A 12,684-nucleotide genomic window follows, 5' to 3' on the forward strand; every position below is an offset into this window, starting at 1 on the left:
TTTCTCCATCTATCCTCCACTCTCAACTTACCTTCCACCAAAAAATGATCTGATATTCCCCCACCCTCTCCCCTTAGGACATGTACATCCTTAACCCTTTATTATACTCCTATCTACCACTACATAGTCCATTAACACTCTATCTACCATCCTTCCATCCACCACCCTCTCCCATATGTACTTATGCTTGACTTTCTTCCAAAACACTGTATTTGCTATCATCAACTCTCTTTCGATACACATCTCCACCATCAACTCTCCACTATGATTCTTTCCTGGAACTCCACCTTTCCCAACCACTCCGTCAATTGGTTCATTTCCTACCCTACCATTAAGGTCTTCCAGTACTATTACATTGACATTTCTCCCTAATCCCTCTATGCACTCATTTAAATCTATCCATAGGAAATTACTTAAAAGAAAAACAATGTAGGCCACTAAAAGTAAAACTTAGGTCTCAAATGATAGCAGAGGAAGTACTATCTAGAACAACAACAACTAGCAAATGGTGAACATTACAAAAATGTACATCTAGAACAACTAGAAAATAGTGAACATTACAGAAATGTATGGATAAAAAAAAGAAATGAGTGATAAAGAAAAAGAGAAAGAAAGGGAACTTTGATATGAAGCAAATGAAAAAAATTAAAGAGAACTGAGACTGAAAAGAATGATTTTTTTTTTTTTTTCTTTAGAGTAGTGGACCTGAGGCTGAGAAAATGGTATATAAAGAAATAGGATACAAAGTAGACAGAAAAGGATGAGAAAGGAAAAAGTTAAACATAGCCTATACCAACATAGACGGATTGATTTCAGGACTGAATGAATTAAATGACTATCTGGCATTAGAAAAACCAGACATAATGGGAATTGTAGAAATGAAATTAAAAAGTCCTCTACCACCAAATACTGTGGGACAAGGTCTATACAACTATTGGATGAAAAATAGAAAGGAAAAACAGGGTGGGGGAGTATTATTTTTGACTAGGAAAGACTTATGTGACAAAGATAACAGAAGGAAAAACAATGTAGAATCAATTATGATAAAAGTTGAAAGCAGTTACATGAAAAGTAGAAAATTTGTAGTAGTGTATGTGCCCCCCAAAACACAGTCCTGGACAGAAAGCGATCATTCCAAACTGTTGGAAGATACAAAATATGAACTAATATACTGAAAGAGGAAATATAGTAATTACTCAAAGAAGGAAATGTACCACAGGACTGGAAAAATGCAAATATTGTTCCAATATATATAGAAGGGATCAAGGAAAATCCAACCAACTACAGACCGGTCTCCCTTACAAGCACAATAGCAAAAATATGTGAAAAAGCTATCAAAAGTAGATGGGTTAAACATCTGGAAGAAAAAACTATACTGAATCCAAGTAAATTTAGATTTAGACAAGGAAAATCGTGTACAACAAACCTGACCTGCTTCTATTCGAGACTAATAGAAATAATACAAGAAAGAGATGGATGGGTAGACTGTGCCTTTCAAGACCTACAAAAAACATTTGATAAAGTACCACATAAAAAACTAATGAGAAAAATGGAATCAATAGATGGCATCAAAGGATAATTATTGGAATGGATGGAAGACTTCCTGACTGGGAGAAAAATGAGGGTAGTAATTAGAGACAAATACTCAAATTGGGAGGAAATGATAAGTGGTGTTATGCAAGGTTTGGTTTTGGCTCCAATCATGTTTGCCATATATATAAATGACATGGATGAAGGAGTGGAGTGTTATATGAATTTCTTTGCGGATGACACAAAAATACTAAAGAAAGTAAGAGCAGAGGAGGGTTGTGAATCATTTCAGTTAGATCTAGACAAAATCTGGAAATAGACTCAAAAGTGGGAAGTAAACTTCAATATCAAGAAGTGTAGTATAATGAAGTTTGGAAAAAATAGAAATAGAATATCAAGAAATTATAAAATTGGTGAAGTCAAAAAAGTGAACTCGGAAAGAAACCTTGGAGTAATAATCAGCAAAGACATGACACCGGGCAAACATATCAATAAAATAGTTGGAGAAACCTTCAACCTATTAAGGTCAATGAAAGTGGTATTTGACTACTTAGATGAGGAAATGATTTAAAAAAATGGTAGTTACACTAATAAGACCAAAACTGGAGTATGCAGCAACACTATGGACACCCAGTACTAAAAAGAATATAAAGAAATTAGAAAGAATACAAAGAGCAACGACAAAGTTGGCACCAACTCTTTCCAATTTAACATATAGACAAAGATTGTCACCAACTCTTTCCAATTTAACATATAGGCAAAGATTGTCACCAATTCTTTCCAATTTCACATATAGACAAAGATTGTCCAAATTAGAACTACCAAGAGGACATGAAAAGAAACTCAAAAAGGATAACTATAGAAGAGATCTGAAAAAAGAAAAAAAAAAAAAAAAAAGCTTCCCACATAGTGGTGGATACCTGGAACAAATTAGATAAGGAAACAGTGTGTGCAAACACTATTCAAGATTTTAAGAAAACACTTGATGGTCATCATAACTTGTTGCACCAGAATCGTGTCCATATAAGGGCAGTTTCATTTGCTTCCCTAAGGTCTTGGTCGGGGCAATGGGGACTCAATGGACATTCCCGGAGGACATGGACAATCATCTGTACTTCCCCACAGGGACATTGGGGGCTATTGGTGTATCCCCACTTGTGTTGATTTTCTCTCGTTTTGCCCACCTTGGCTACTTCCTCTGTTTAAGGTAACCCAGTCCTTCCCGGTTAGGTTTGCTCCTGGGGGCAAGGTCTCGTTTGGGCATGGTATGGCCTCGTTATGGCCCAGATTGTCATATTCCTGCCAACATTCTAGTTTATGGGCCACAGCTTGGGATGGATCTAGTCCCTCCACCGTCATGAAGCTTTGACAGGACTTCAGTCTCTGTCCAACCTGAAGGTGACCGTATAGTGGATGCCTGGGATCATTTTGTTGTTTAAATTTTTCTATCTTGGTAAAAAATTTTTCTTTTTGGGGGGGAGAGTATGTGATAGAAGAAAGCTAAAGATAAATGTGGGTAAAAGTAAGGTGATGAGATGTACAAGGGGTGAAAGTGGCAGTAGACTGGAAGTGAGCATTAAAGGAGAGCGACTGGAGGAAGTGATTAGTTTTAGATACTTGGGTGCAAATGTGGCAGGAAAGGAGTGATTGTGCCAATAGCACTGTATGGGGCAGAAACATGGAACATAAGAGAAGAAGAGAGAAGGTGTTTGAATGTGTTTGAGATGAGGTGTCTGAGAAGTATGATGGGGGTTACTAGGCTAGATAAAGTAGATAGAGTGAGAAATGAGGAGGTGAGGAGGAGAACAGGGGTGGAAAAGGAGCTGGGAGATATGGTTGATGAAAGAATATTAGGATGGTTTGGACACATGGAAAGAATGAGTGAAGAAAGACTAGTAAAAGAGGTATGGAATGCAGATGTGGAGGGAGTGAACATGAGGGGACGTCCTAGGATGAGATGGATGGATGGGGTGAAGGGGGCTTTGGGGAAGAGGGGAATGTCTGCTGAGGAAGGACGGGAGAGGACAGAAGACAGGGGTGAATGGAGAATGGTTGTATATGGATGATGATGTGATTGCATGAGGTGGAATGGGTGGGTGAGGTAGTATGTGTGAGCAAAATTTGATGCAGCTCGAAGGGATTTCTCCCCGTCATCTCCTTTTATGCAATGGGGGGATGGAGAGGGGGGGTCGCCAATTTAATGAAGTGGCCTTGCTGTGGATGTGCTGTGTCTTGCGACACTGCTTCTGACCCAGGGCAGTGGACAGGGTGCAGGGATGACCCATCATCCGGGAAGTGCTCAGATGAGAGGGAGGGTGGAGGGGTGTGGAGTGTATTCAGGGATGGAATGGGTGGAAATGATTTTATGCCTTTCCCTTTTTGGGTACCTCCCTTGTGAGGGGGAAAATGCCTTGGTATATGTATGTATGTATCTTGGTAATTATTTTGTGCCTAATGTGGGGTGGTGGAATCCCTGCCAGTCTGTAGATAGTATGTAGGGGCGTTGGTTTTAGGGTACCTGTAATTATTTGACATGACCTGTTCAGTTCTGGATCTATTTTGTATGCATGGCATGACCTGGCCCATACTGGTGCGCAATATTCTGCGGTGGAATAACACAGTGCCAAAGCTGTTTGTCGCAGGGTGTTTGGGTCTGTTCCCCAGCTGGTGGTGGCAAGTTTGCTGAGGAGGTTATTTCTACTTGAGATTTTTCAAATCAACTTGTTGATATGCTCTTTGTAAGAGAGAGTCCTGTTGAGAGTAACACCTTAATAGACAGGGTGTGGGTGGTGTGCCAGATCAGTGTTGTTCCATCTGATTCGTAGCTCTCTCATGGCTTGGTGATTTTTAAGGTGGAATGCACACACCTGTGTTTTGTTTGCATTAGCATTGAGAGGCCACTTTTTGTAGTACGTGGAGAGTGTGGTTAGAGCCTCTGATAGTCAGTCTTTGATGGTGTTGAAGGAATCAGACTGAGTGGCAATGCTCAGATCATCTGCATAGATGTACCTATGGATATTCTGATACTGTGGCTGGTCATTAGTATAAATGTTGAACAGTGTTGGAGCCAACACAGATCCTTGTGGGAGTCCGTTCTTCTGGAAACGGTACCTCCTTTTCTTGCCATCCATTTCCACATAGAAATGGCAGTTTGTAAGAAGAGATTGGATGATGTGAACCAGGGTGTGATTCTGTAGTGTTTTGGCGACTTTCAAGAGGAGTGCCCTATGATTGACTGTATCGTAGGCGGCTGTAAGATCTACAAAGACAACGCCAATGATTTTCTTTTTCTCGAATCCATCTTCAATATACTGCATTAGGTTCAATACCTGACTGCAGCATGAGCGGCCTGGTCTAAAGCCTGCTTGATCAGCTGAAAGTTGTTCATCAACTGTTCCCTCAATGCGTGCAAGGATCATTCTTTCATACAGCTTGTATAAGGTGCACAAGAGGGATATTGGTCTATAGCTTTTGGGAGATGATGGCTTTTTCCCTGGTTTGAGAAGGGCTACTACTCTGGCTTTTCTCCATATCTTAGGAATTTGGTAGGACATGGCGCAGTTGTTAAATAAGGTCAGTAGCCATGTCTTGGCGTTTTCCCCAAAATGTTGTATCATCTCTGGAGTGATGCCATCCTCTCCAGAGGCCTTACTGCATTTCAGATGTTTCATTGCAGCATTTAAATCAGTTAGTGTGAAGGGTTCAAGGCCTTGTTTACAATCTTGCATGATGCAACCCATCTCATGCTTCATTTTCTTTAAAAAGCCCCTCTCTTTATTGGCTGGCTTGCCGTTGAGCAGCATTTGATTAGCCACCTGGTTCGGTGTGATAGCAGCTACTCTAGGCTGGGGGGCCTTGTCTGAATTGAGTTTTTTAATTGTTGCCCAAGCTTTCTTGCTGTTATGGGTCATGTCAATATTAGTTATGATCTCATGCCAGCGTTCTTTCCTTTCCTCGCTGATTGAGGCAAGTAGACTCTCTCTGAGCTCATTGGTACTTTCAGAGAAAGGATCTTCATTATATGCCTGAATATACTTGAGGTATTGGTCTTTGCTTTGTTCCGAGAGGCCAGGGATGTAATTCTGTCTGCATCCTCTGGGGATGTTTGTCTTTGCAACCCTCCAAACTTGTGTTTGGAATTCACCATAATGTTTGGGTGCAGGGATCATGTTAGTAAGAGCATCTTCCAGGTCTGTTGTAAAACCTACCCAATTGACTCTGCGAAAGTTAAACCTCGGCTTGGGCTTTATTATTTGGGGTCTGATCACTGGTCTTACTGTGATTACAATTGGGCGGTGTTGGGGTTTTGGTATTGGGTTGCCGATGGATTTATCAAAGTTTAAGACGTCCCTGGATGATACAAATGCTAGGCCGGGGTTGTAACCCCTTCTCTATCGTGCATTTTGGAAGGATGTGTTATCCTTCGTATCATAGAGGATTGTTAAGTCCTTTGATGTTGCCCAATTCTGCACTGCTTCCCCATCTATATTTGTATGGCTGTACCCCCAGGTAGTACTGTGGCTGTTAAAATCACCGACAAGCAAACTTGCCTTGTCGATTTGGGGTATATTTGGCCATGTGAAGGGGGTTGATGGGGGTTTGTACGCTATAGTGACGTTGAGGTGTACAGTGTCTACCTGTAGGATCTCTAGCCCTCTTTCTGAATAGTCAATACTGTTCTTGATAATTGACTTCTCATGCATAGATTGTGCTGCCATGAACGGGGCTTGGGTGATGGATAATTAGGTGCATACCAGATATTTTTGGTGGCACATGATCCTTTTGTGTTTCCTGTAGACACAATATGTCAGTGTCCAGGTTGGCGAGAATCTCAGATTTTGATGCAGACATTCCCTCAATGTTGACACTGAGGACTCTAAGCTTGGTCGACGACATGTCCTGGGGCTGAGGGTTCATCCTTTTACCACCCCAGGAGTGAGCACGGGTTTGTGCGTGTAGCAATTAGTCTCCGAAGATTAACAGGGGCACCACATCAAGGTTTGCTACTTGCTTGATGGTGAAAGATACAAAGATGGGTCACCATGAGCATAGCTCCCTTCCCGTATAATACAACTAGGTAAACTAGGTAAATACAACTAGGTAAACTAGGTAAATACAATCTCCTCTTAGCATCCATTCCCAAATGTCTATTTCTCATTACACTTTTTAATCCCCCAAGGGATTTACTTGCTTCTCTCAATCTACATTCTGCCTCCACCTGCATTCCTCCTTTTCCTGCCACATTTGCACCCAAATACCTAAAACTATCTACTTCCTCCAGTCTCTCTCCTTTAATACTCTCTTCCAATCTGCTGCCACTTTCTCCCATTGTACATCTCATCACCTTACTTTTGCCCACATTTATCTTCAACTTCCTTCTTTTGAACACTTTTTCCAAACTGTCATTAACTTCCTCAATCCTTCCTCTGATCCTGCTACAAGTACAGTGTCAGCAAACAACAGCTGTCTTATCTCCCACTTTTCTCCATTTTCTTTAACCATCTCCAATCCCTGACCCATTACTCTAAGATTCGCCTCTCACACCACACCATCCATGTATAAATTGAACAGCCAGGGTGACATAACACATCCCTGATGAAGTCCTGCCTTTACCTCAAACCACTCACTCTATCCATTTCCAATCCTAACACAAGCTCTACTACTCTCATAAAAACTCTTGACTGCTCTAAACAGCTTTCCTCCTATCCCATATATCTGCAATACCTCCCACAGTGTCTTCCTGTGAACCCTGTCATAAGCCTTTTCCAGATCCATGAAAGCCCAAAATACATCCTTACCTTTTCCTATAGCTTTCTCACATATCTGTCTTACCACAAAAATCTGATGTACATAACCCCTACCTGTCCTAAACTCACACTGTTCCTCATCAATTACTCCCTCTGTTCCTCTCCTAATCCTCTATATCAAGACCCTCCCATAAGCCTTCCCAACTACACTTAAGAAGCTGATCCCTCTGAAACTACTACACTTATACTTGTCTCCCTTTCCCTTGTAAAGTGGAACTATACAGACACTCCTCCAGTCCTCTGGCACTCTACCCTATCTCCAACAAACATTAAATAACCTCACCAGCCAATCCATCATCACTGTACCATCTTTTTTTCAGACACTGCATGGCATCCATCCAATCCAGATGTACCTGCTCTCATCATAACAACTGCCTTCACTTCATCTTTCCTTATTTCTCCTCCATTTCCCTCACTCATCACAGCCATTTTCTTAGCATTTCCTACTGCAACTACCTTTCCCTCCCAATCCTCCTTCACATTAGCAATTCTCAAAAATACTCTGCCCACCTTCCTCTCACTGTCTTTTCTTCCATTATCATCTATCTACACCTTTTACCTTTTCCTCTCTACTTGATTCGTCTCCTCTTCCTCTCTTAATTTCTCTCCAAATTTTTTTTTTATTACTTTCACAATTTTCTGTCATGCTTTTACCCCATTTCATGTTTGCTCTCCTCTTTGCCTCCCTTATCTTATACTTTACTTCTCTTCTCTTTACTTTGTACCTCTCATATGATTCCCTTGTCCTATTTTGTAACCAACCTTTGAAAGCTTGCTTCTTCTTTTCTATACACCTTCTTTGCTTCCTCATCCCACCACTCATTACCCATCCCTCTATTTCCTCCCATCCTTCTTGTTACACTATCTTTGCACACCTTATGACTCCCTCCTTGAACCATCCCCATTCCTCCTCCACCCCTAGTTCTACTCCATCCTTCACTCCCTCCCACTCCTCTCTCAGCTTTTTCTTATACTCATTCTCCTTTTCTTTTATTTAAGCAGTTCACTCTAAGTACCTCCCTACCTTCTGCCCTTTTCCTCCTCCTCCACCTATTCTCCACTCTCAACTTACCTTTCAAAAAATGATCTGATATTCCCCCACTCTCTCCCCTTGGAACATGTACATCCTTAACTCTTCCTACTATACTCCTGGTTATCATAATCTTAGTGTAGGTAATGATAACAATTGTTTCCTTGAGTGTCACTAAGTGGAAAACCTGCAGTCCCACAATAGTTGACAGTGGCCATGGGTCCCTCCCACATACCTCTGAAAAGAAAACTCGGGCTGTTGTCCATATTCTTTTAGTGTGGGGCCATTTCCATGTCACCAGTAGAAAGTGGTAGGGGAAGGATAGTAGTCTCTGGTTGTTAGGTCTCTACACATGAAAAAGGCTAAGAAATACGATTGATAGAGAAAGATCTTGGGCCAGTCAGGAGACCAAATGCCACCCCCTCAGGGCTGCACCTCCTGACAGAGGTGATGGGGTTGATAGGTTTTGAAAATGGGGAGCCATGCTCTCCATCTTGCAGGACCACCACATGCAGGACCTATCATTGGTCCCTTAATGTAGGTATTGGTTTGAAAGAATGACACAAAAATAACATGATTTTACATGTCATCTGTTTATAGATCAAGATTTAATGTATGAGGTGTATGGTTTGTTTGCATTATATTTGTCCAGGGTTATTTTTTTGTTAGAAGTTAATTGTGAAGTTATATGAATGGTATAAGTATTTATAAGTATGTTAGCATTTTTGTTTAATCTTTCAGCACATTCTGTCTCTACCTGGTTTCATCTTGACATATGAAAGCATCTGGGAGCATGCTATGAAATTTTCATACACAGAACCCTTAGAAGCTCTTGCAGATGTTCCATTTCTAAATAGTGCTCCTCGGATGTGGCTTTTCCTTATTGGAAACACACTTACGCAGTATCCTTTTCAATATCCATCGAGTAGATAATTAGTTATAATTTTTTTAACCCTTTAATTGTATATATTCTTATTTCCAGCCTGTTTTTAATTTTTTTCGCCATCTGATGAGTACAATGCACCCATATCACAATAAAAGCATTTTTATTGGTACAGTTTTCTTCAAACTCGCCCATCTTTGATACATCCAAAAGGCCTATTCCTCCTTATAAAGGGGGATGGTTGATTTAGGGTATACACCCACCTCACACCCATCTCACATCCACCTGAAATCCTTTTATCATCCTTTCCATCTTAGCACCTCGTTCCCTGTCGCACTTCTTGGGTCAATGGCAGTGCAGCAAGACACAGTACCTCCAAAGCAGGATAATAATAGCTGGTTACCCCCATCACTTCATTATATAGTGACCACCCCCTCCCCTATGTTCACTCAAAAATTTATGGAGCAAACTAAGAACCTCCCTTTGGACCACATCATTTCTTCATCCATTCACAATTACTCTCAATTCACTTTTATCATTTTCACTCTCCTCCTTGCCTCCAGTGCGGGGGAATATGGGCCTCACTGGAAGGCAAACACTGGATGGGAAGAAAAGGTTTCTTGTGTAAAGTGAATAGGTATCTCATTTGTAATACATGGCCCATGGGACCACAGCTTAGGATTAAGAGTTGGATGCTGAGAAGACTGGTTGCTTTATAGTGATGAAGGTGCTGGGCTTGCTCACAGATCAGCAGCTGGGGAAATGGTGAGTTCAAGGCCGCTATCTACTCGAAAGAGGTGGCAGTGAGAGATGGCGAAGGAGGTGATGGTCCAAGACAATGAGGGAAGTGGTGTTCTGAGGTGGTCAGTGACTTCAGTGGATTCTGTCCACCTTGTATTCACTGGTTTAGGTGAATATAAGGAGAGGCATTCCTTGCACTGATTAGCTGCAGGGAGAAGCTGTTGATGTGCTGTGAGCCATACCTCACCACAGTTGGGGATTGCTCCTTCCAGGTAATCAAGGTTGGCCATACCAGGGGGCTCACATTGTGCAAGCTGATTGAGTTGTGGTGAAGCTGTGAGGCATTGTGAACTGCTGTGCATTCCCAACAAGGACAACTGCCTAATGGTCACTCTTTCACTTTCAGTATTTTTTGTATATCTTTTCCTATAGCCTTGTCATTTTTGTATTTTTTGTATTTCTTTTCCTATAGCCTTGTCATTTTTATTTCCTATCACTGTCAATTTCCTCAACTCCCAGTGCCACAATCAACCTCTCCCTAACTTCCACATTCAACAATTCTTAGAAATATTCTACTGAGATTCCCCTTACTGTCTTCAGTTCTATTAACTCGTGTCCATCTGAGACCATTACCTTTTCCTCTCTCACCTCTTTCCAAAACATCTTTTTATTTTTTTCAAAATTCCCAGTCATACTCCTACTCCATTTTACATCTACCCACCTCTTTCCCTCTTGTTCACTTTCAGAAGAGTTATGCCCATGGTTTGTTTAGTATTGTGCCTCATTTGTCTTTGATAGTGGAAAAAAAGATACAATTACCTTTAAACTCATGAATGGTTTTGTGCATACCATTTCATTATCCAGTTTGTTCTAAGTGTCCACTACTCTATGTGTGAAAACTGTTTTCTTCAGTTCTCTTCTGTACCTATGTTTTTTATTTTCTTTCCATGTCCTCTTGTGTTTCTCTTGTCCCAGTTTAGTAAGTCCTCTCTATCGAGTATCTCTGTGCCTTTCATGATGGTGATCATGTGCTTATGCTGACAAATAGCAATGATTTTTCTAGCAAAATGTATTCTAGAAATAACTTTTTTGTAACCTTTGCCAAATATGAAATTAATTGATTTAATGTTTAAAACTAGTTCTATATTTCCTTAACCAAGTTTTCAGATATGTGTGCATCAGCTCTGTTTTCACACTTTGTTCTGAGTGTACGTCACTGACAGTAACATTGGTGCTAACATTGCGCAAGTTCCTTTCCCTTGTTTTTTCTATCATCTACTTTCAGAACCCCTTTACTTACCTCCACTGGGTTGGTACTATGCTTGTCTTTGGAGGGACACTTCTTTTTTCAGAAGTGATTGGAAAAATCAGGGATGCTCTTGCCCCAAAAGCAAAAGAAGAATAGATATTTATTTTTGGATTTTGACCAAAGAAATGTTTAGCATATAATGTTAAAAAGTGTATTACGTATTAAATAAGAGGGATACTGGATTATTTAGCCATACATTTTGGATGGTTTCCAATTTGGCCAAAGAGGTGAATATAGTCTAGTAAACCAGGTAAGTCTTTCATGTTACATTTTTTTTACATTTCTGACTTTTTCCAGCATTTGGTCAGTGTATGCAGATCACTGTTATATAATGAAATGGTAGGAGTAAATAGTACAAGGGCAGATACAGTACTACCTCTCATTAATGGATGTTAATTAGCTGTGTTTGTGGTGTTTTTGCTGTGTTTTCGATGTTTTTGGTGCTGTTGTTTAGTGCATGCAATCACTATGCCACCCAAAAACCACTCCAAATCAATGGATTATTCACATCAACAGACACCGTTACCCCCCTTTTAGTCCATTAATGAGAGGTAGTACTGTACAAGGTTTCTGGAAGTAGATAGTATATTTCTCCCAAAGTAGGAATTTGGAAAATGGTGAGCATGTTTGCACATTCTGGTTGTGTATGTAATATGTGTTCATGAAAAGATATGAAGTGACAGGTGTATGGTGATGGAGCAGACTAGAGTGCCAGTGTTTGGAAATAAGGAACCAGAAGTAGATAGTCTGAAACCCTAAGACATGACAATGACAATAAAGTCACACTCTTAAATCCCTAAACTGCAATGAGAAGAACAGACTTCCATTTACTGAATGCTTATTGTGTACATCTATATGGTGTATTTTGAGGAAACATTAATCTGGTTTTGTACCAAATACTGACAGAAATCCAGACCGATGATAGTGATTTCATTAGTGATTTGTTTATTCTCTATATTAATTTGTGCTAATCACAAGCATTGCCTTTGAACAACAGAAGGAAACTAATTAGTCTATATACCACTACACCTCCACAGCTGTATTTAATGTATTTATAGTCAGGTAAATACAACATGGGTCCCCAACAATGAGGAAAACAGACACCTTACGAACTTAATAAAATGAAACATTTAGAATAATAATAGGATGCGCCAAAGCCACCCTAATAGAACATCTGCACACAAAAACTAAAATCCTTCCCATATAACATCACATGAGAATGATAAGTGTACAGTTTTATGCATGAACCTTCAACCTAAGTCATCCATCTTGTTACATCACAGAATCACACCTAACAGAATGCAAAAAAAACAAAAAAAATCTACTCAAACATCTACAACAATCTACCACCAGCACCCATAACACATATACAAAAACAAATTGA

The 12,684-nt window shown here is 40.3% G+C and overlaps 1 protein-coding gene across 2 annotated transcripts in view; it reads left to right on the plus strand.

Annotated features, from left to right (window-relative positions):
- The window catches only part of LOC143034658 (UDP-xylose and UDP-N-acetylglucosamine transporter-like), a 251,693-nt gene extending 239,013 nt beyond the window's left edge, over positions 1-12,680 (plus strand). For both annotated transcript variants that reach the window (XM_076201016.1, XM_076201015.1), the window contains exons 6-7: positions 9,109-9,269; positions 11,159-12,680. In XM_076201016.1, the coding sequence (XP_076057131.1) occupies positions 9,109-9,269; positions 11,159-11,396 (399 nt within the window). In that variant the 3' untranslated portion in view covers positions 11,397-12,680. The remainder of the gene's footprint in view (positions 1-9,108; positions 9,270-11,158) is intronic.
- Positions 12,681-12,684: the final 4 nt, after the last annotated feature.

Source organism: Oratosquilla oratoria, chromosome 17 (genome assembly GCF_046742065.1).
Source record: "Oratosquilla oratoria isolate Oo_2021 chromosome 17, ASM4674206v1, whole genome shotgun sequence".
Taxonomy (NCBI): Eukaryota; Metazoa; Arthropoda; class Malacostraca; order Stomatopoda; family Squillidae; genus Oratosquilla; species Oratosquilla oratoria.